The sequence below is a fragment of the Drosophila biarmipes genome, chromosome 2L (genome assembly GCF_025231255.1).
Source record: "Drosophila biarmipes strain raj3 chromosome 2L, RU_DBia_V1.1, whole genome shotgun sequence".
Classification (NCBI taxonomy): Eukaryota; Metazoa; Arthropoda; class Insecta; order Diptera; family Drosophilidae; genus Drosophila; species Drosophila biarmipes.
In genome coordinates, this window is record NC_066612.1 from 7,864,306 (window position 1) to 7,888,459 (window position 24,154).

The 24,154-nt window shown below is 39.2% G+C and overlaps 2 protein-coding genes across 7 annotated transcripts in view; one reads left to right on the plus strand and one right to left on the minus strand.

Moving 5' to 3' along the window:
- LOC108027765 (leucine-rich repeat and fibronectin type-III domain-containing protein 2) overlaps positions 1-24,154 on the plus strand; it is a 53,726-nt gene that overhangs the window by 12,776 nt on the left and 16,796 nt on the right. The gene's annotated exons all lie outside the window — the stretch shown is intronic.
- On the minus strand, positions 17,044-19,351 carry LOC108027768 (uncharacterized). The gene is made up of 2 exons (XM_017099330.2): positions 19,032-19,351; positions 17,044-18,886 (listed from the first exon to the last, which is right to left on the minus strand). Exons 1-2 carry the CDS (start codon positions 19,210-19,212, stop codon positions 17,127-17,129), a joined length of 1,941 nt encoding a protein of 646 aa, XP_016954819.1. The 5' UTR covers positions 19,213-19,351; the 3' UTR covers positions 17,044-17,126.

Genomic DNA, 24,154 nt, shown 5'->3' on the forward strand with positions numbered 1-24,154 from the left:
ACTATCGTCCAGTCACAGCTTTGGACAGCAGCAACATCGCGGCGACAGCAGCAACATCGCAGCTACAGCAGCAACATTCAGCAGTAGCATCAGCAGCAGAACCAATTGCGGTTGCCGCCTGCCAATCGGCAAAAGTTGACGACCGCAGCGCAGCTATTGAAAGGCAATAAAAACAACAAAATCAAGTCGGAAATGTGGGGAGGGCGGAGGTCCCGATTCCCCTGGTTCTGAAGGACACTGGCAGTCGATGCAATTTGTTATTTTGAATTTTGCAATTTTCGAGGCAAAACTATTTTTGCCCAGCAAAAGCAATCGGAAACGCGAGGCACAAAGCAATGAATCCGCATCCAGATTTTTCCCCCTTTGCTGTCTGTTATTTAATTAAATGTTTCGCCAATTTTTGCCAAGCTGAACCGGAATCGTATCCTAAATTGAGGAGTGGGCGTGACAGCGGCTTTGGCAGCTCTATTATTAGCCACCGTATTGTTAATGATTATTGGTTCCATGGAAATGCAGGAATCAGACGAATTCTGCAACTATTTTTAGTGCCCATCATCATATTTGCGCGGCCTCAACGCCGCAATGCCACTCACCTTTCCTGAGTGTCTGCTTTTTTTTTAGTCGGTATTCCTTCAAGGACGAGCGGGGCAAGAAAAAATTCTACAAATTCCCAAGTCAAGGGCTAAATAAACTTTGTCGCTCGGGCAAAAGAGCAAAAGTGTTTGACAATCGAACACTCAAAGAAAAATAATAAATGTAGGGAGACCAAAAATAAGTAAAGTTTAACACGACAAATGTAATATTTAAATAAAACTTAAAAATATCATTTATTCAACAACTTTTAAGCAATTATACATTTTTATATTTCCTTTAAAACAAGTTAAGCAAGACATAAATGCGTACAACAATCTTTATATCAAAGTTCCTCGCTCCAATTGCGTTTTTCGCAAGCTTAAAGCATGCTATCTTTTCATATTTCAATTTTTATAACGCAATCATCCTGACAATCAACTTCCGAAATGGATATTTTAAGTACCCAATTCCTGATTTTTATTCCCTGTGCAGAGCAGCTCAGTAAGTTGCATTCCACTCGAAGCATCTATCGCCTTTCCTTGCTCGCTACATATAGATGTCTATCAATTTGAGAGCTGCTATCCTTGTGCATATCCTTTAGCCATAGCTCACTGTCGGCAGCTTGTCTGTCCCCCTTTGAACGCCGCCCCTGCTTTCTGTGTAGGAAATTTATTGAATTTAATATGCATATTGCACGAAAAATTTATGCATTTTTTTTGTCTTTCCCATATGCCGGTAGCTTTCTTCTGACGGAGAAAACTCTTACCCTTTTGTCATTAAGTGTTATGCAACGTCAAATTGTTTTCATTGTTGTTGCCATTTCGGGCGAGAGATGGAAATTTCAATTTGGATTTTTGATGGAAGTGAAAAACGCTTGAACGGCTAAGGCAATTTTTATGTAAATTTGCCTCTGTTTTAAAAAGTATAGAACAATTAAATATTTTCCTTAGCATGTTAGCAATAGTCTAGCACGTTTCTAAATAAAAGGTAAATTTGCTATGCAATTTAAGAACATATAGGAATATGGGTTCTAACTATTTTTACTAATTTAGCTTCAATTCTTCTCTTTCCAGGTAAATTTCTTTGAGCAGACAAGCAAAAATACAAACATAACAGGTAAACCCTCTAAACAAGTCCATTAATTTTGAACCAAAATGTAGACACAATCTCCACATTGACCCAAACTCTGACCCACTGCGATCCCAAAGAGATTTCAACTAATTACGAGTGTGTGTCACTTTTACGAACTTCTCTCAAATGACCCATTAAGCTGGGCCATTAATTTTTAGCCCAATGACCCGGCTAAGATGGCAAAAAAAGCGAGGAACCCGAGAGGGAAACCAAATTAAAATTAGAAACATTTGATCAACACACAAGTGAAACACTAAAATAGCGCATAAAACAAAATAAATAACCAATTAAGGCGGCGACGATGATGGGATGTTGGGGAAAGGTCCTGCGGAAAATCCTGTGCGAAAATTCATTAATTAGCCATAATGGTCGCCCCAGCCGCAGGGGGCGTGGCGGCGGACCAAGGGGCCGGAAATGTCCATTGGCTATTGGCATATCAGAAACACATGTCGCTTGTCATGTGTGCCAAATGTGGCATGCAACATTTAACTGCAGAACAACAGCAGAAGCTGCGTCAACGGCAATCGGGCAAACTGGCAACAAAACAGAGCCATAAACGCGGCTAATTGCCGGAGGAATGCCGCCAGAAGGTCAGGTCATGTCACTGCGGAATGGCACTTGGGGGATTCTGTTTCGAACACGGGCTGTGCCACATTACACTGAAAAAATTGTGTTTTTATTAATATTTTTTTGTTTTTGTTTTGTTTAAAAATATTAAAAAGAAAATAAAATTCATTAATCCGTATATAACAAAAAAATGATTTTGAATTTTTTTTAAATCATACTATACTTTTTACAAAATTTGATGATGGCACATTATTGAGTCTTTCCTATAACCAATATCATCCAGCAATTTTCATTTGTCCCAATGAAGTTTTTAATTTATGGAAGTTTTGATCAGATGTATCTACATCTATGAGATGTATATAAGATACATCTTTCTGATCAAAATCACCAACCACAATTTGATTTGAAAACCCCATTCGAAACGCTTTCGATTTTCCCACCAATTTTCGCCTCTTTCCCTCTCTTTTGTCGAGTGTAATGGGGCACGCACATAAGTAATATAGTTTGGTATGTGACACGGATTGGCAGATTCGACCGTCGTATGGCGCGTAAATTGCTGAAGAGCCCAGATTAACCGTTAATGGCCAAGAGTGGTGGATGCCACCGATGTTTCTGTGAAGCGTTGTTGCCACGCTTTTTGATTTTCGGTATTTTTCGGCATTTAGTTACGCTTCCCAGCAACGTTTTCAACTTGTTTGTTGGTCAGTTGCTCGAAGCCAAAGAGCTATCCAATTCCCCAACTCGATTGACTTGTTTTTTTCGAGATTCGGGTTTTCTTCTCTTTGACTCGGCCAAGACATAATAATGATGTTTGATGATGCGGTAACTGAGATGAGATTCCGTGCCGCCGTTTACTCCATTGGCAATTTGCCGATGTTTATATGCCTATTTGAGACCGTTTTTCAACTTGGCTTCATTCTCCGATACCAATTTCAATTGACTTGTACAGTTTGTACAGCCATTGCAAACGCAAGTCGAATGTATAAACATAGTTGGCCTGTTTGCCTGTCTGGGGAAGTTGGGGCATTTGGAACCTGCAAGCCGGCTGCACTCATTTCTGTGTATTTGGGCCATCGGGCACCCCAGGGGCGAACATATTCCGGAACGAAATGAGCTGGGGGAATGCAATTTATATGGCACTCATTAAGGAGCAATTGAAATGGACAGCAGGCAAGGAGTAAACAATGTTGGGAATTAGAAAAACGTGTGCTACATAGCATAGCATCTTAGATAGTTTCAATGTTCTGTAAATAAAATAAAAAATTCACTTAAAGTGGAGCACAGTAATTAATTAAATATTCTCAAATATATGTCAGTACATATAACTATTTGTTTTACCCATAAAAAACAAAATATAATCTTGGTAAACTATAGAACCCCATCAACAAAAACTATGTTAGGCTTTATTACAATTAAACAATTGCCTGCAGACTGAATTATTTACTTTTTCTGCCCTCCTTAATATTGAACTAAATACGATTGTATTTATATTGATATTCTGTTTTCAATTTATCACTTTATAGTCCAACCTTTTTTACATAATCCAATCAACACCAAAAGGGCTTCCAACACTTAACACAAATGCGACAGGAGTTACAACATACTCGTAAATAAATAACAAAGCCAAAGCTACGAAAATTCAAGCTGAAGTCATGCGTATTAAATACCATGGAAAACGAGAAAAAAAAACTAAACCAAAATCAAATGCAAGGGGAGCCAAAAAAATAAAGACCGAAATCGACGAGCACGAACTAAATTGCAGGCAATCATTTGGAAATACAAAAGCAAGGCACTAAAAAATAAAGAAAAAAGGAAAAAATTCCCAAAACAAACCGGAGAGTGTGTGCAGTCACGATTAAAAGTTTATGTGTATGCATGGGTATAACTAAGCGTAAACGATTGCAGTTAGTGATTCATGCCACTAAATACAGCTATATTAGAGCCGACACATTTATCGCCATCGATATCTTTCACTGGCGAAATGGGGGGCAAAAAATTGTGCCACTTGTGTAATTATTCCATTTGACATGAGCCGTGCGGAGGGGGCCAGGGACACTCTTTGATTTACGGCGATCAGCCAGCGAACGAAATCAGTGCAACTAACAGTGCAACCTGTTTGAGCCACGGAAAACAAGTCCCCAACTGCAGCAGCCTGAAAATTGGCCTGCAAATAGCCAGAGAAATCCCACCAGCCCTCTCATCCACATCTCAAAATCTTTTTATTTCTTATGCGGCTACACTGGAAAAACTCTAATTTGGAGGACCTTCTCTACTTTTGAAATTACCACACAACCTATTCTTAAAGGTTTTTAAGGATAAAATCTTACATATCTTTTTTAAGGTATCTAAATTCAGTATTTAGTTTTTTATTTATTGAAAATTAAAAATAAATAGGCCAACCATTTTTAAATATATTAACTATTATACTTAAGAACCTATATGACCTATATAATATTTGTACCTAAGAAAAAACAATTTCATTATTTCGACCTTATTTCAATCCTTAATATTGTTATATCGTTCCTTCCTAAAAACATTTCAACATTTTCAATTTAATTAAATTTGTAATTTGCTATGAGGAATGTAATTTGTCTTGTTTATTTGGACAGCAAATACAGTTTCTCCATGTGCTCTCTTCCTGAACCTCCACCGCAGCCGGCGAACGGGATACCCGACGTTTTGGCCATTGACAACGATTAAAAACAAGTTTCCCCCATCGGACACGCCCTCCTGCGCCCGCCGCCTCCTATTCGGGACCATGGGCACCGGCACTTGTCCACCCAAGTTCCACTCACTTGTTTGCTTAACCGTTCTCGGCCACAGCCGCTGCCTCCGTCGACGCCGACTGCACTGCTGACCCACATACAAAAGACATTCAATCGAACTGTTTTCTTTTTAGCCCCCTCTCCTTCTGCCACAAATTCTCCCCATCTCACTCCCACTTGGCCGTCTCTTTCGTTTGATGGCCTTGAGTGGCCGGAGTATTATGATTTTGATGGAGAGCCGGGCTCAAGTGGGTCCAAAGGAGCACTTTGAGGGGCAGCTAAGGCACTAAAATGATAACTTTATCTGCCTGGAATTTAAAGTTTTGGGGCCAAATACGAGTGGTAAAAGGAATTAAAACACTACAAGTTATATCTTTAAAATGTAGTTGTAATATTTTCAGTTTCACACTTGATAAAGAGAGAAACCTATGAAATTCTTATAATATTACTGTTAAGCATACTCAAATATAACTCTGGTCACACTAAAATTGTTACAAATTTAAAATTATTGATTTGCTTGTCGACTAGGTTGTTACATAATCACTTTTAAAGCTTCAATTTTGATAGAAACTTATTAAATTGATCATAAATTATAATAGATAACGTATAAAAAGTTGCTGTCCAAATATTTAGAAGAGTATTTTTGATTCGTATTTTCCCTGCCCATGTCTTTTTCTTGGTATTAATAAACATTGAACTGTGCCGTAAAGAGCATGTAAAGGTGATGGGGATAGTCGGTGGCAGCTGGCGAGTTTTGTCGTCATCAAACCGCGGGGCTTGCGTGTGTTTGCCAGTTGACTGTATGCAGCTCTGTGTGTTTGCGAGTGTCTGTGATGATTTACCGTTGTGGCCTCCTCTATGCACACACACATTGCCATTCTGCCGCTGAAATAGAGCCAAGCTGCGAGGGGGTTTTTGGCCAACAGTGGGAGTCCGACCATCCTCCTCATCCTGATTCCGATTCTGCTGACATTGCTGTAGATGCAGTTGTTGTTCTTGCTGCCTCGGTGTGTGCCCATTTGAACGTTAGCTACACATAGTTGGCTTGTTAGCCAGTTGCAGAGTGTACGGTACTCTGCTCACTCTCAGGTGCAGAAAATAAGAGATCTGGCAAAAAAAAAGTCAGAAAAACCCCAAACTCTCTTTAAAAGCAAGTGGAGAAATGTTTCAATTTCCAGCCAGAAACAAGAGTTCATGGCGTAATGGCTTAACTAAGAGGATTTGTTAACACGAACTTGGCTTTATTCATGAATGCCTTTTTCTTACAGTACTTCTGAAAATATTACACTTTGGCCACACTAATTCTTTGAACTTTCACCCCTTTTTAAATTTTCTCTTTTTGTATTTTTTCTCACTTAATTACTTTGTCTCCTGCCATTTTCATAATCTACTTTCTTCTTGCCTCTGGTCACTCTAACTACCCCCTAGTCGCACCTAAGACTCACCTTTGGTCATTAATTTATGTAGAAAATTTTCGTTGGCTCTTTTGATGGACCATTTGGAGTCTTTAAACGACCGCAAGGGGAGACGGAGTTGCTCCGTCTTTCACAAAAGAGCAAGTTAGCGAATTGAATAAAATGGGAACACGCACAAACACAGCACACACACTTTAGCTGGGACGTTGAATTCTCATGTGTTTGCCACGCCCACACAATACACCGGAGGGCGTAAACAATAGGTAACAGCCAAATGAAAAAAGTATGATGATGTGAAGCCCGCAAGTCATTGCAGGTGAGGGATGCATACATATGAAAAGGGGGGCGTTTGAGGGGTCGGAGTAGCCCTAGTTGCAACATAAGTATTAGCTTCATTTTTGCAGCATTTAACTTGGCCCCCACTCTCTGCCCGCTCCTCCACTCGTTACCCTTTTGCCTTTGTAACTTTGTTTGCTGTTTTCTTCTTCTACTGCTGCTACTGCAATTTTTTTTTTGTGTGCAGTGCCGAGCCTCAAATGAATTGAATGTGAAAAATTTAAATGCAAACAGCCGCAGTCGACGCAGCAAAAAGAAGAAGCAGCCGGAACACTCTACTAAAAAAGGAAGTCAATTATTTAACATACTTTTAGAAAATTATTAATATTAAATATTATATTTAAGTCTGAGAAAAACGGAAAATAAGCAGATACGCAAAAGGTTAAGCCACACTCAGATTTGACTCTGGTCACATTTACCATAAACTAATTGCTTAGCTTTTGCCTTACGCCTGGTCACTCTTACTTCTTGAAATACATTTTTAAACTTTGACTGAATCTAGAAATTGTATTTGCATGGTCCCTATATTTATGATGATTCTTTTTCTCAGTGCAGGCTTGTCCTGTTCGCGTTTTTCGCCCTTTTACCCCCCCCTTTTTCCTCTGTGATGTTTCTGCTTGCCTTGCATTACACAAGTCGACAAACCTTACCGCTCCTCCACCCAAAACCCCCACCAAATCTCCCACTCAGCTCAGTCTAGCAAAGTTCATTGTACCATCTCGCTTAGTTGAAGAGTCTATGAGTCCAAAACAAACGATGCTTTTGATTGCCAACGAGAGGGTGGACTCAAAAGGGGGAGGAGTTGTTTGTTAGCGCCGCCAGAGATCGGGTCAAAGACTCGACTTTAGCCCTAAGTTGGGGCTTTCGGTTTGGGGCCAACGCATTGCTCTGAATTTCATGTTCCCATATTTACTATGACTTTTTTATCTACAAATTATTCAGGTGAGAAAATGGTTGTTGGAAATAAAGAGATCTACTTTTTTACTTTTAAAAGGAATTTCAAGTGATATACATTAATTGAAGATACATATTAATTTTAAAGTTTGGAAAGATAATTTTATTATTTTAATTTCGGATTAGACCCAAAAAAAAAATAATATAATCTTGTGGTTCGCCTTTTTAAACCTTTTCTTACCACTTTCCTTTAGCAAAAGCCTTTATTTGCTAATCAAATTAGTGAAATTTCTTTAAAGACCTGTCTACCAGTTGACAACCAAAGATCTTTTACTGCCATGTTCATTAACAAGACATTTTTACGCTGAATAGATTTCATTTCGTTTCACCTCGCGAATCTGCTGAGCAAACATTTCAGGGCGAAGCTTTAGCACCTTCACAACGATTTGCTTTTGAGAGATTTTTGTGAAACTTTCTCAAAGAATTGTGAATGGCCGCACAAAGTTGGCCACAGAAATTAGCACTTGCACATGTAGACAAAGTACAAAAAGATCTGCAAATTCTAAAGCCGCTTCCACCTACTCAGCGGCAAAGTGCGTAACATAATTATACATTTTATATAGTACAAATGGGATTTACGAAGGTTAAATGCTCCTGAGGTATTATGAGGATTTTATTTTGCACTTAAGTTACCTATCCACGAGTGTGTTCCCCTTCAGTCTGACAACTGTTGGCAAATAATTTCCCTCTCCAGTTAACCCAGCCTCCCCCTTAACCCACTAACCATATCCACAAAACTCTATTCATTATTCTGAGCACGCGTTCGCCATGAGTTTTGTGGCTGGGTTATCTGGGCACCCGTGCTCTATTCCTAGATAAGGACCCTCTGGCAGCCCCGTCTCTTTTGGCGTATTTACTTTATTACAATGTGTGACCCCAGTGAAAACGCGACAGGATTCCTTTATGGGTCGCCAGTAGGCTATTCACAACTATTAAGGCAAGTGTTGGCTTTTGGAAACTAAAAGATTTATGCAGAGGCTTAAAACGTTTGAGAAACTTTCTTTTTAATGATCCGTAAACCTAAGTTTGGTGATAATTGTAGATGTGCTTAGATGGGGTGTATTTATTTTTAATTTACCAAATTAGGATTGAATAAAGTTTAAACATGAACTAGATGTTGTATATTTTATTACGAAGTTCACAATTTTACTGCGGCAATCCGCCATGTACTTGTTGTGATGCTAGTGAAAGTCCTTGCATAACGCAATTCCCCTCTGCAGTTTTTCGTCCAGGACATAAATAACGTATACGCCGCATTGGACGGTAACCGTTTCTTCCCCTCTCTCTCTCGTTATTTACCCAGCACTGTATCTATCTGCACCCTCGATTCCCCCGTTTCCCAGCATATTCCTTCAGTCATTTATCATTTCCCTGGCGTTGACACTTTCACTTGTTTCACACAATAAACTGAACCACAACAAGAAAAACGAAACCAGGAAAATAAAAAACCAAAATGAAGCATTGACAAGTCAATTTTTGTATAGGTCTCCGCCCAACAGAAAGCTCGTTATGGCCTGTCAAATTTATTAGTTTCAATATAATTTGACATCGAGAAAATTTGTACGTTTACATTTACCTAGTTTGGCCCCAAAGACATGGACATTTATCAACGGTTTTGACCTCTTCTTGACTCGAATGCTTTGTTTTCTGCTCTTTTCTGTACTTTTTCCATGTTTTAAATGTTGGCTCTTAATTGGAATTTATGTTTATTGCACGATGGCCTTGGCCAGAAATTATCATAAATTGCACTGTCATTACAGCACCAGCAACAGCAGCAAAAACAACGACAAAAATGAAGCAAAATGGTACCATAAATATGAAAATACTGTTATTCAGCGTAATTGCGGCTTACTTTGGTTCATTTTCGGTTCATGGCAGTTCAGCGCTGGATCACCGCAGTTCATTTTCAGTTCACTCCAGTTCATCTCACTGACATTCAGTGAAATTTTGCTTTCATCTTCGGTCCGCGGCGCTAAAAACAAAAGTAAAGCAAGATGCAGAAAAAAGAGCAAAAGTGAAGTCAAGAGTCTGTCCATCTGCTCCGCTTTGTATCTCTGCTATTTTCACTGCCTTCGCAGCATCTTTTTATTTAGCTGTTACATTTTTGTAATGCTTTTTGATGTCTTCATTGTGCGAGCTCACTCGCTTTTTTATTGGGTTATTATTTTACTGATGAACTTAATTAACATTTGGCACGACTTTCAATGTCAATGACAACCTCACTGTGCTCTGCCGCACAAATGCCAGCAAATTAGTTAATTTCTTTGATCGCCAGATAAAAGAAATACTTTGCACTAATGATCCGACATAAGTGCGGCAAATGATGAGAGAGTTTGCAGGTTGAAGAAAGTGATTTGGGACATGCAAGTACAAATTGCAGTAGTTTTTCTTATACAAATGCTCAGCTGAAAATGAACAGAGGCGTTGAAATCGAAATGCAACTTTTATATAGCTAAAAAAATTATTAAAAATATTTATGGTGATACAAATTATTATTACATCAGAAAACCTCTGTAATTCTCGTAATTCCAATAATTAATTCAATTCCCTTGTCCCTACATTCGCTCAATTTGTTCACTTGCTCGCTTTGCACAATTTGTGTGTCATGAATGACACTTACATCGATGTACACTCTTACGCACTTCAGAAGCAATTTAGAAACTGCTAGACAGACCGAAATACAACAGCTCCCCCAACAAATGAACCCGAACGCATTCCCAACTCTAAAATATCTACGCACATATACACTTTACATTTAACAAGCACTCAAGTGGAGCTGAAGCTTACGAGCCAATGCACTTAAGTTTATTTGCTTGGGGACAGGACGCCGACCAAGATGGAATAAAAAAGAGTTGGCATGATGGAAGGATAGATGGTGGGGAACCCGAAAATAACAGGAACTGGAACCTAGCTCAGTGGGCAACCTCATTCCCCCAATGCTGCTTATCATAAGCATAAGCGGCAAGGTATGCACATTTGTTTACAACTCACTTGGTTGGTCACACTTGACCCAGCATCCCATCTTCATATCCAGCCCCCAAATCCCATTCCCATACATATCTTCATCGTCTTGGCATCTTCAAGATACACGAGAGTCGCTTGAGTTTCCCTCTCAAGAGATTCCACTCAACGGGCAGCATAATTTATTTGCTGTTTTCGTTGATGCCTCTACAGTCTTATATTGATTAGTTGTCATTGATGCTTCATGCCAGAGATGCTGACCTTGGCTTTGCGTGCTGAGGCAATCGATAAAAAATTGTAAAACTCACGTTTCAAGCACTTCCTCGAAATATTTGAGGGTACAGTGAGTGGCATAAAGTTAGAATTTGGATATATATTTTTCAGATAGTTTTCACATAAACAAAATTGGTCGATAACTTTTGCACTTATATCGATCTTTTCGATATCCACAACTTTTCATATATTATATTATTATTCACATAACATTTATTTTAAAATAATTAAATTTAATTAAATAAATTATGTAGCTTTTCATTTTGTGAAATTATTTAATTTACTATTATTTTTTATGCTGGCTTTAAAAATCTGAAACTTACTGTACTTACGTATGTCTTATGACCTACCCACATCATTTCGGTTCGTCATCGAAGCTGACCAGCATCTTAACCATCCAAAGCCCCATCTTATTTATAAGCATTAACATCACATACCATTCGTGCCATTTTTCAGTTTTTTTTTGGCATTTGGTCAACTTTTTAATCGGTTTTTGCGGCTTAATTAAATTTGAGTTTTTTCTCTGTCAGTATCCCAAGATACGTTTTACGCTTCATTGTAGATGTTTTTCCATTAGCATATTTTTTGTTTGCTTGCGACTTGCTCAACTCTTCGACATTAAAAGTTTCTGCGATTGCTTGGCAAGTTTTTCGGTCACTTTTTTTATTAGAACTCTATGAGTTCCGATTGGGGAAAAAACTTTGTCGGTTGTGTTGCATAAACAGGAAATCGAATACCGAAATGTCGATTCAATTGCTTTTGCTAGTAACCATAGGAGTCTGTTATGATTGTTTATCATTGCCTGATTTGTTGGGACAACATTTGTATTGTAATATTCTGCTGCGGGTTTTGTGGGTCTGGCTGGTTAGATGCTCTGTTTATCTATAGACGGATGATTATGATTGTATTATGCATAGTTTGGCACGAAACTGGTTAACGGACGGAAATCGGACATCAAACAGTGATTGGGTCTCGATGTCTGAGGCCATCAAAATGCTTAAGATAGAATGGAACAGGCTGAGATATGAAATTCGAACTTTTTTTTTGGGGAACGTTAGCTCTTTATGGTTACTGCTGGTTGTTAACTTTACTGTTATTTATAGCTAGGAAATTTCATCGTAACGTTTTATTTGCATAAACTTTTACTTTTCAATGGACTAGATGAATTGGGTCAGGTCTTAAGCGGGTCAAATGGTTACAAACTTGTTCTGAGTAAAAGAGTTACAGGAAATTTGTTTTACTCTGGCTTAATCCGTTGCTATTTGTTTGAATTTTCTGTGATAAAGCAATGAGTTGGCAGATTCTACATTTAAGCTTCTTGTTCGTAATTATGTTTTATGCAGATGATGTGCACTTAGTATCTATCGATTGGCTTAGCATTGTCACCGAACACGAATTACAAACACTGTAAAGTTTGCAAACTGAAAGCATGATTCCCCCAGGGATCTAATTAGACCAACACCAAACTGCAGCATCCCATGTATTATTCATTTATTCTGTTTTGCATATAGCTCGACCAATGCCAAAATAATACATCTCCTGTCACATCCTCTGCATCAATATAAATCATCTTTGACTGTCCATGGGCTGACAGCAAATCTCTTAATGTATACAAATCATATTTTCCAATTCTAGCGCTTGTAACCTTCATCTCCAACCAAAAATAACCCATTCCCCCTGGATCCCAACAGCATCGCCCAATTCACGTAGCAAATCACTTTACAACTGTCAGACAAACAATGCCAAAAACTGATGGCCAAGAGAGGATTGAACAGAAAGTGTGGCCAAAATGTTTGAAAGGGAAAAGGTGGCGAAGGGCAAGGGGCAGGAGGGCGTGGCAGATAAAAGATATCCTTCACCGGATCCTGTTCAGGCATTTGACTTTATCACGCAAATTGATTGCTTTGACCCGAAACGATTGACGAAATTTGATTGATAACTTATTAAGTTACCCATTGTCTCTTTGTGTCTGCCTGTGTGCGAAGTGGGCGTGGCCCGCCCCTATCTAATTTTTGCATGCTGGCAAAAGTTTTGTGTGCTCGTTTTTTGAGTCACGCATGAGTGAATGGCTAATAAAGATAAATATTCCAGATGCCAGCTGGAAGACTTCCCCCAATTTCGCCCCTCGCTTTATCTGCACTTGCCCAGCAACAGGTTTTCGGCCTGAAAAATAACAAAAACACAGATTTAAATCCACGAATATATCACTTTTGTGGTGGCTCACATAAAAATATGACAAAAAAACATGCAAGTTAGCTCGTTGAAATATATATATTTTTAAACCGCCCAAAGGCCAGACAAAACACCAGAGATGAGGAGCCCAGAGCCAAAGAAATTATTGGCCGGACCTGAACAGCCGAAAAAAAAGAAAAATAAACATCAGCATCAACAACAAAAAATGCTAATTCAAAACAAGCAGATTTTGCGGTTTATGCAAATGTCCCTCAGACCAGAAAAATGCCCAAACAAGTCATAACAGCAGAGCAACAGCCACAAAGATGCCTCTCGTTTGTATGTCTTTGAGTTAAAAATATAGAAATAAATAAAGATTTAATGGACCTGCGAGGTAAAAAAATTGTTTTACAAAGTTGAATAAAATGCAACCCAATTTGTATAAGCCAGAATGCAGGATTTTGTTTATTTATGAATGAAAAACAAGCGATTTGAGTTAGTGCATTTAATTAAAGATTGCATCCTCAGCCTCGTCATAAATCATATAACAATCGATTGCTTAGGTAAGAGTTCGCATAAAACCAAATATATTGGAAAGAAAACAAAACATTTTGCTGCAAATACAAGCAAACCTCAAGTAAAATGTTTCTCAGCTGCGTCAAACTGTGCAGTTCAAGGCTATTTCATCTCTAGCCCAAGGCATTTTACTTTGGGTCAGAAAAAAGTTGAAAACAGCAGCCAAGATAATGCCGAAAGTGCCTTTCTTTTCTGCTTTTTTTTTTGGTCCCCTTATGTTTATTTAACACACTCGCACACATACGCACGTAAAAGCCCAAAATGAGTTTGGCCCAAGAGCAATAATTCATTTTGACTTCCATTCTCGGCTGACTCTGATGGAAAACCTTTCTCCTCGTTCTATTGCCTTCAAATTGAATTCCAACTTAAACATCATTTGGCTATTTTGAAATGGAAACGATTTCGCATATGCGAGAGTGTTTGTGTTTGCTTATGTAAGCCGTCCTGCTGAGCTGCGATATTGATTACATTTTTTACCAGCCAACATTGAATTTCTGTTCATTAGATTGGTTTGATTTATCCTCAATTTTCTATTTTGTTTTTCAACACATGATGTGTTAAAACCAGAAAATTTAAATTTATTTTTAGATCAGAGATTGGCCATTTACGAAAAGAAAATATGAAATAGAAATTGAAATTGGCTGATACTTTGACATTTACACAACATAAAATCTTTAAATTGACTTATATATGTTCTCTTTTGGATTCTGTCGATACTCTCATGTTCTATCAATGTATTGCATTAAAGAAGATATTTATTTACAGTCCTGTGAACGGTCACAAACTTCTCCATTACAAATATTTGACTTTTTTCATTGGTTAACCACAAACATTTTGCACAAATTATTTGTCTTTTATTTTTTGTTTGTTTATCACCATTTAGTTACAAAAGAACTTTTCTATCGGACTTTGCGTAGAAATGCCGGAATTTTGTCGCAAAACTTTTCCTGTGGCCGGTTTTTTTTGGTTGAGGGTAGGGGTAAACCGCAAAATGGAAATGCGGGCAACATATTTTTCCCTCTTCCCAGATTTTCTATACAAACCAGCATGCAGTAAATAATTTTCAAGCGTATTTTGGATTTTCGCCTTAATATCACCTACTATTTATATAAATCACTAAAAATCACTTTTTTTCTTTTTAGGTAAGTCTTCAAAGTTTCAAAGCGTCAAGTTATGGGAGCTTGGGAAATCGCACAGAGATAACAGAGTGCCGCAATCGAAGTTGGTTATGGGGTAAGTGAGACGTGGAAATTGGCTCAACAATTTGGCTCAAGCTCAACACTTTCCCCGGCCCCCGCCCCCATTTTCCGCCCACTCCAAGTGTGACCTTCAAAGAGCGACAACAATAGCGCATCTTCTACTATTCCCATGCTTTTTTTTTACCGCCGCGGTGTCTGCCATTTTTTTGGGTCATTTCCGCGATTTGATTTTTGGCTTTTGCTTTCCACGATGTCGAGATCGAGAGACTTCCGTCTTAGCCTTGCACTGAGACCCCAATCTGAAGTGTTTACTGTTTACACTCATTTTCGTTTAAATTTGCATTTTAATTTATTTGTCCGATGTCTTTGTTTTTCCCTCTGCTTGCTTATTTTTCCTTTCTCGCCATCTGCGGTGTCCATTGCACAATTCACGGAGTTGCTGTTGACGTTATTGCCGCTTTTGCTCAAGTCGCCTGTCATCGATGCACAATAAAGGTTTAGATTATTTGGGTAAACAAACGCTATAAAATAAAAATTTGCTTTCAAAGCATATACATTTACAGAGTGACCAGTGGCTTGAAATGATTTCCGTCACTGTGCAGGGTCACACTGCGCTAGGGAATTTATTAACATATTCACTCACAACATGGTTTTTTCTCTGTGTAACTTTGCTATTCGCTGTTATTTCTGCCATTTGGTGGACTTAGTCATTTCTGTTTACATTACGTCTTTTTTCACCTTCCGGCTTCGCCTATTTTACTTGCAATTCATGCACTGACCTGTTTTTACGAAAATTTCATTGCTGTTGTCTCTCTTTCTCATTCTGCTTACTTTGCTGCCTCTAATTAATTTGCGCGTTCACTTATGTGGCCTTTATGCCAAGCACTTGTTTTTACCATTTAAGGGAACTAAATGCATCAAATGAAAGTTGTTTTCTGCAGTCAAATTGTTTTAAATAAATATTCTTGCAAGGCATGCTAAATTATACCACTTTTAAAACGATGTAAATATATTTTACATAACTAAAAATATTAAATATTTTCAATTCAATTATACATGTTCAAAATGTAAATGGCATCTGACTAATATGCTGAATAATTTTAAATTTTTTATGCTGAAGGATGTCCGCCCTTATAGTTAACATTTGAATAAAGGGCAAATGACAGTTTTTCCATATTTGCGGCGACCTTTTTTTTACATTCCTGTCGATAACCTTTGACCAAGCAGTCCAGAAATTTATTTATGTTTATTCCTGTCATGTTTTGTAACCGTTTGCTCCATTCAATTTATGGAAAATTTATGCATTTAATAGTTAGCCCATTAAAAGGATCCATGACAGTCCATTGAAGTCATTCATTTGTTGTCCAGAATCGGAAGCAGAAAACAAACTCACACCCGATGTGAACAATAAAAAATGTTTATCAATCCCTGCCACAAGCACGCTTCGAATGCTGCAATGCGAAGCCAAATTTAAATGAGCCGCAAAGCGAAAATAAATGTTTTAAAATATATTTCTCTGCGTATATTCACACATTTGCTGTAGGTAACTGCGTCAATTAAACCTCACAGTAAAAAGTGCAATCAATGATAAATCCAAAGTGTCGCACACAGCCATGGCAACTTGAAAATTAATGCTCTTGGCCAAAAAGTCCATTAACATAAATCGCTTACAGTCAACATATTTTATTTAATTCTCTTATGGAATTATACGTTGATGCAATGAATACTAAAGTGTAGTGTTCTTGTGTGTTCCGAGATTAAAATATGTGGTCATGGGATCTGGAGCAAGAGAATATGTGAATTTTCATTATTTTACAACGAAATCTTTTGTCGTCAATTTTGTAAGAGTTATGTAAATTGCAATTGGCAGGAGCACTTACAATGCATAAATAATGCATATCTCACTAGAATATAATATTTCTTAAATATTATGATAGCTGTAAAAATAGTAAAATACGACGAATAATATTGAAAATCAAATGTTTATGATGGGCATCAATAAATAGCCCAATTTAATTGGCATGTTTAAATATTTTTAAATTAAACATACAGTTTATGAAGGTTAAAAGCTGTCCCCATTTAGTACCTTTTCCAGCTCTATTAAATACAAATTTATCTGACTTTAACAATTCAATCCTTTTTAATTTTGTCCAGCTACCAAAAATTAACAATGTGATAATATTATGTTTACATAAGGTTAGATCCTATGTCCATCCAGTGTTCTTCTTGGAAAGCACGACCTTCTGCATGTGCTCGTCGGCGGTGTGGGTGGTGTGACTTCCGCCCGCATGACGCGGAGTACACTTGACCATGGGAACTCCGGAGGCACCTTTGGTCCAGGCACTCGTCGAGTGGGGGAACTCGTCCTTCCGATAGTAGCCCATGATGCCCGACTTGCGGATCTGGCCCAGTTCATAGGTGACAATGGGGCCCAGACCAGTGGACCCCTTGGCGTTTGGCAGAGAGGGCACCTTGGATCGCTCCACAGTTCTCATCACACAGGTGGTATCGCAGGCCAGGCAGGCCAAATCCTGCATGACCTTGACCCTTCCGGCGGCGGCAGCACAATCATCGTTGGTCATCTCCATGTACTTCTGCAAAGCCTCGGCTATCAACTGCACCCGCCGCTCGATCATCTCCCGGAAGTCCTTCAAACTCAGCTCCAAGGCATCAATACCCAATGTCATACGCAGGTTGTCGATAATCTGCAGGACATTCTTCTCATTCAAACTCACAATGTGCCGCACTTCGCAGAACATCTGCTCCAGTCTGGCCTTGTACTCCTCGAGTTGCTCCAGCGACACCTTGGTGGCCAGTTGCTGGAAGTCCACCTTCTCGGCCAGCAAAAGCTCCACCTCTGTCTTATCGATCTTCACCTCGTCCAAATGGGCAGCGGACTTCTTTAAGATTTGTATCTGACTCACACAATCAGTGAGACGAAGCATCATGCCATTAGTCACCTCCTTGTTACTGGCCATGTAGAGCTTGATGTCCCTCACAGTTTCCCCCAGATCCTTCATCATGTCCATGAGTCTCTGAGAGTCCTGTTTCAGCAGGGCAGCTGCCAATTCGTTGACCTTATTAGTTAAAGCACAAAACTGGGACTTCAGATCTAGGAGTTCATTAAGCATTTTCTCAGGGGAATAGCAAAGAGGCTGTTCCAGGTCCAGCTCCTCTTCCTCCTCGGGTTTTTCTATATCCGTGGGCGCACTGGACTCCTCCTGGACCTCCTCCTCCTCCAGGCCCTCCTCCTCCTCGGCCCCCACAATCTCGCCACTGGACCAACTAACCGAAATCTCATCCCCTGTCGTCCCCATCAGTACCCTCAATTGCTTGGCTATGTGGCGGAGTATCTTTATCCTCTGCGGATTCGGTTTGCGATCGATCAGCAAGTGGGTCACATTATTCACCTGCTCCATGGTGATCTTTAGTTGGCCTGTGAGATTGCTCACAAACTGCTGCATCTCCATGGCGGCCTGCTCCTTTTGCAATTCGATTTTGGAGAGACGTCTCTCCAGACGGGTTAGATTGTTGGTCAGCGAACCATCCACTCTGGACTTCTCTCGAGTGGAGGATCTTGAGGAGACCCGCGAGGCCTGCGTGGCCAATTCTTCTGTTTTGGCATCGGCTGCCTGCTCCATTTGAACCTTTGCTGATCCCGCCTCCGTTTCAGCAGCTGCAGGTTCATCGTGGGCGGGTGTTGGTGGCGGAGTGGGTTCGTGGGTAGAAGCTGCTGCTTCTGGTGTAGCAGCTCCAGTTTCCACAGGAGCGGGCTCTGCCGGAGCTGGTTCTGCCGGAGCGGGTTCTTCCTCTGGGGCAGGAGGCGCCTCAGGAGCCTCCTCAGCGGGCGGCGGTGAAGCTTCTGCCTCCTCAGTTGGTGCCTCATCCGCCGGCTCAGCAGCGGCACCTTCCTCGGCATCCGCGCCAGCAAACAGACGGAACTTCGAGGTGTTATTCAAGGTCACTAGGAAATAAAATAAATAAAATAAAATAAAATATACGTTTTTAAAATAAATGATTCATTTAAAATGCCTTTTTTTGTAACTAACAATCAAATAAATACTGGAAAAAAGAGGTTTTAAAGGTCTTTATAGTACTTCCTTACTCACATAAGCTGCTTTGCATGCGCACATTGGCGGCCATGTAGTCCTCCTGCTCGACGACCTCATCCAGGACCTCCAGCCGCTGGGCGAAGCACGTGAGCAAAACGTGCAGTGCGTAAAAGTTAACATGTCCCGATTCCGGAGAGCCAATGGCCACGTCTATTAGTTCCTTGTAGGTAAAAGTCATTTTGTCTGAAAATGTTCGAATTTAGGGGCAGTTCTCTCGACGAATTTTTCTCCTTTCCGAAAAATTCCAAATAAACAAAATGTAAACTGAACAGAACGAGCTTGTTAAGTGGAATACAAAATTATATAAAGAGTTGATGGAAAATTCAGAGCCTGGTGTTTTCGGAGCTGATAGTCTAAGCAGCTTACTGGGAGTTATGGTAAACTGTTTCATGAAATAAAAGTGACACAAAAAAAACAAATATCTTGCAACATTTTAAAGAGGTATCATTTAGCTCATCCCTCATTCCATTAAAAAAATGTTATGGCAGTCGTTAGGGTAAATCAAAATTACGTGAATATAAAAGAAAATAATGTTATTAATTATAGACGCTTAAATTGGGTTACTCAATCTCCCTTAAACTCCGAAGAAGCGATTTAAATTATGCATTATTAGGTCGGTGTTTTACTCAAGCTTCGTTTTGTGGCTGCAAAAAATGCTTCACAGCTATTAGGGCTTAATTAATTTTTACACCATTTTGTGTTTAATATTTGCTGCCCCGGCAGTAATTATGATTGCGTTCGTTTAATGAACATCATCAACACGGTTAAGTTTAATTTTATGAAGCTGCATCTGTTGTTTTTATTTTTCTTCTTTTTTTTGAACCAGCGGCAGCAAACAAAGATGCAAAATGATTGCGGTGTGTGAGTGAAGATGATGCAATTAAGTTGAATCGTCGAAAAGTGGGAAAGCCTTGGGCGAGCAGCCAAGACAATGTCTTGCAAATTGTGATTGTTCTCAATCCGACTGAGACATTTGGCCAAATTAATGTTTCAATTAGTGGTAAGAAGGCAAAGAACACACAGACACACACTGTTTTGGTTGCCTATACATGAGACCCAGAAGTTCAGCACATTCTGCCTGCTGGTTGAGAGTAGAGATCCCATTTGTCATGCCAGCAAACGCAATCTGTTTTACCCCAATGTGCGGGCCAATCGACAGCCCTCAAATTGGATGGTAGTCAATGTTTGTGGCCTCGTAAAATCTAATTTAAATGCAAACTCAAATGTCAAAAATTGTGGAATTAAAAATCACATTCGGTTTGATTCGGGCGGACAGGCAGGCTACACATTCCAGCGCATACAGTTCAACTATTTCTCGTAGGGAGTGTGTGTAGCAGCCGCCGGTAGACTGGGCGTATGCGCAACATATTTTCAGCAAACTGTCACATCGCGTATACGCAATCAGTCGGCAGTCAGTCAACAGGATGCCGCATATTGGTAAAAATTCACACGGGTAGTAAAGTCTACAAAAAAGAGGAAAAACCAAGGGGTAGGCAATAAAAGGGCTAGTTCAGACAAATACCCTTTTATAAAAATAAGAAATAAACTTTATAGAATCAGGAGTAATTTATATTAATTTTGGTTGCTATTTAACGAGTGTTTTCTTTTGATATAACTTCTAGCATTCATAGTTTATTATTCAGTAAAACCAAATTGCTGTAACCCTTTGGCCAGCAGGGTATCATGAAATATGTCGAAAAGCCCTGGTTATCTGCGAGATGCGTTTGAAAGGTTTTTACATCAAACGTCAGCCATGTTGATTGAACAGCCTGAAAGCTGTTTCCCAACCTGATCACACATGTATATATATTTACCCATTTGTGTGGCCATCAAAAATAACAAATTTTTTACCAATGCAAGCTAAATTTCATCAATATCAAATGTCGAACGACCAAAAAAGTCTCAGCCCAATATCGAAAAATATTAAAAATTGTCAGGTTTTTTCTGTCATCAGATTATAGGCTTCATGATGTTGGACAACCGGTTTAAAGATGAGAAGTTATAAATAAATATTTAAGCGAATAACTCATGGTTACGGCAAATGTTTCATTACAAATTGAAATTCGTAAAGTTGCATTTATATGCCGTGCGGTTGTTCTGTTTAAAGTATGCCTTTAATTTATGCGCAGACATTCAAGCGACAGGAAGGCAGCCAAAATTGCAGCTCAGGTCGCAAAAAGAGTTGGCAAAAACGGCCAGACGGCCTCACACACACACACACGCTGTTCTGCAGGAAACGGAAACGGAAATATGCGCAATTTCTCAACAAGACAATGTCTGCTGCTAAAACAAAAAGAGAGTAAGAGCGAACCGAACAGGAACTTCTCCTTGTCATTTTCATTTCTTCAACTTGCCTCAGAAGCTGCTCAAGTTTTCCTCACTGTTTGCCTCAAATGTTTCTTTGTCTTGAGCGAATTTTTAATATCAAACTGGATTTGCCGAATGCAGAGTAAGTCATAGAGAAACTTTATATAATTATGCAAGTGTCTGATAAAGCTGGCTGGCAGTGTGTGCGAACAATTTATGCATAATTAAAACTTGATTATGCGGTTTTCCAGCCTGGACTGCGTTGGAGTTTTCCGTAATACTTTTTTAAATGAGTTTGGGAAACTGTTTTCTTGACTCTGATTAAGCTTTTAAATGTTGACTTTATTATAGAATATATTTTCGAAAGCAACTGGCAATGACAGGCAATTGTTCGCCCTTCCACTTGACCGAATTATATTTGTCTAGGGCTTATGATTTTATGCTTGTGTCAGCTAAGTAAATTTTATCCCTTCAAGCATTTGTGCAATAAATAAATTGAACACCATATCTTGTCAATTATTGTGCAGAAATGACTTCTTTGGCACGGAGATGAACAATTAGAGATGATTTGCATTTGCCACTCGGGTCAAATGCGCAGTCAAGAAGCTAATTCCCGATCTGGCTTTATGTTTTCACCAGCTTCTTCTTCGCCATCTATCGTTACGATGGGTCGTAAAGCCAAGTCAAGCGACATGACTTTCTGCCTCACAGCAAGTAGCCCAAAAGCAAGGCAGAAGCAAAGCAAAAGCAACTTCAAGTTGGCTAGAAATCTCAGTTGGTGGCGAACAATGGCCGGCGATAAATGGCAAAGTCGCAATAACATTAACCGTTAGCCTGGCCCACCCCCACCCCCATTGGGCTTCCTCAGCTTCTTCTTCTTCGGGCCAAAAATGCGCCAGTTGACCCAATTCGTAGTGAAGCGCGTTCCCAGCCAACTCAACAGCAACTCTTTCAAACGGATCGGATTCAATCGCCGCAGCAACAACAACGACGGCGATTCCATTTTGTCTCTGCTCCCATATTTGGAGCAGGCACACACACAGAATGTTGGGGAGACAGTGCACTGAGAGAAACTATGTAAAATTTGAAGGGGTCATTCATACTACGTTTAAGATATAGTTTTAATCGCTGAAATAATATTACAAACTTAAAAAATACTTTAAACATAAAAATTTGTAGATTAAACATTTACAAGGAGACCGTTTGAGTTATATTTTTGGCATTCAAATGTATTATTCGTATAAAAAAAATTTGGTTTCCGAAGGTTGAATTTTACCACCAACTTATAAAGTCACTATAATTTAAAAATATTTTTAGTTCAGAATAAAGAATGATCATGTTTACCTATGGGACCTAAAAAAATAACGATATTACAAGATAATTTTATTGTAGATTGAATTTACTTTGCTGTTTTTTAGAAGGCATTCTAAATTATTTTCAAGAAGATCAAATTTTGTATAGCCTTTTTTTTCTCTCTCTGTACTGTTGTGTGTTTTAAGCAACCCATGCTGGCACTTATTCCACATTGTCTGTACCCCACCTTTCCTCTTGGCCACTGTTTGTGCGGCAAGCCGCTGACGTAATTTACTTGAACATCGCCAAATGCATTTCCTATTAGAGATGGCCAAGTGGCTCCGGCAAACTGGCAGTAGTAAGGTGCGTTCGGCGTTACGCAAAAACTTTAATGGCAAAAACTGAAAATGGGTCAGTGAGGGAACGAGTTATGATGCGGTGCTTTCGGTGGAAGTGGGTCAGCGTGCTTTTATAGGCTTTGATTGATGGATGGATTTGAGTTTAATGTACTGCTTCTTACTGTTTTCTCTAAATTTTTTTTGTTAATTTATAGATGGCTTAAGAATAAATTGTTCTCCACAGTAAGTTACAACCTTGTTTGTAATTTTGTAATTAAATATATTTATTAGCTTTAGTTAAAATATATTATTTGTAGATTTTTATCTTATTATTTACTAGTATTATTAATATATTTATATATTTATGTAATATATACTACATATTTTTATTTCTTTCTCTTGATAATAAACCCACTCATTTTCCCATCGCTGCTTTGGAGCAATGTTACCCAGCTCAGTAGCCGAAAATCCGACCGCAGTTAACTTGGAGCAAATGTTTGCGAGGCCAAGTGTTTTCCCAGCCAACATTGCGTATGTGTGCTTTTCCGCCAGTACATATCTAACCAAGAGTCTTTATTTATCTACTGCTGGAGTTGCTGTTGTACCGCCCTTCCAATTGGATTTGCAATTTCCTCGACCATTGATTCGTTTCATTTTTCATTGAATTCTCGGCGAAAGAAATTTAAACTTTTCCACTCCGCTTTCGACGTTGCCAACTTAATTAGCCATTAAAAATGAAGAAGCCGCCGCGTTGAACCGGCAGAAAAATCAACGGACACGCGCCGCATATTTTCCATAAATATTTTGTCTGTTCCGCTGGCACACACTTACAATATTTTTTATCATTAAAAAAACGAGATGCCCGTCTTTGCGGGTAATTTATATTTATGCCACATCGGTCGGATGGTAGCGAAATTTACGCAGATTTCTTTGTGCCTCTGCGCCCGACACTTAAATTTATTTATGCTGATATGTGAGATTCGCTTCATCATCATTTTCCCCACTTCCCCGCCTCGAATCACCACCCCAGAATCTGCCACTTAACACCTTTCTGGCAGCATCTGCCGCCACACCCAAGCCATGTTAATAAATGTCTGCGTCTCAGCCTCCGGACTTTGGCCACCCATCCCCATAGCGTTTTCATGGCAGCCTCCTGACAGATGAGTTGATCTGCGTAGCCTT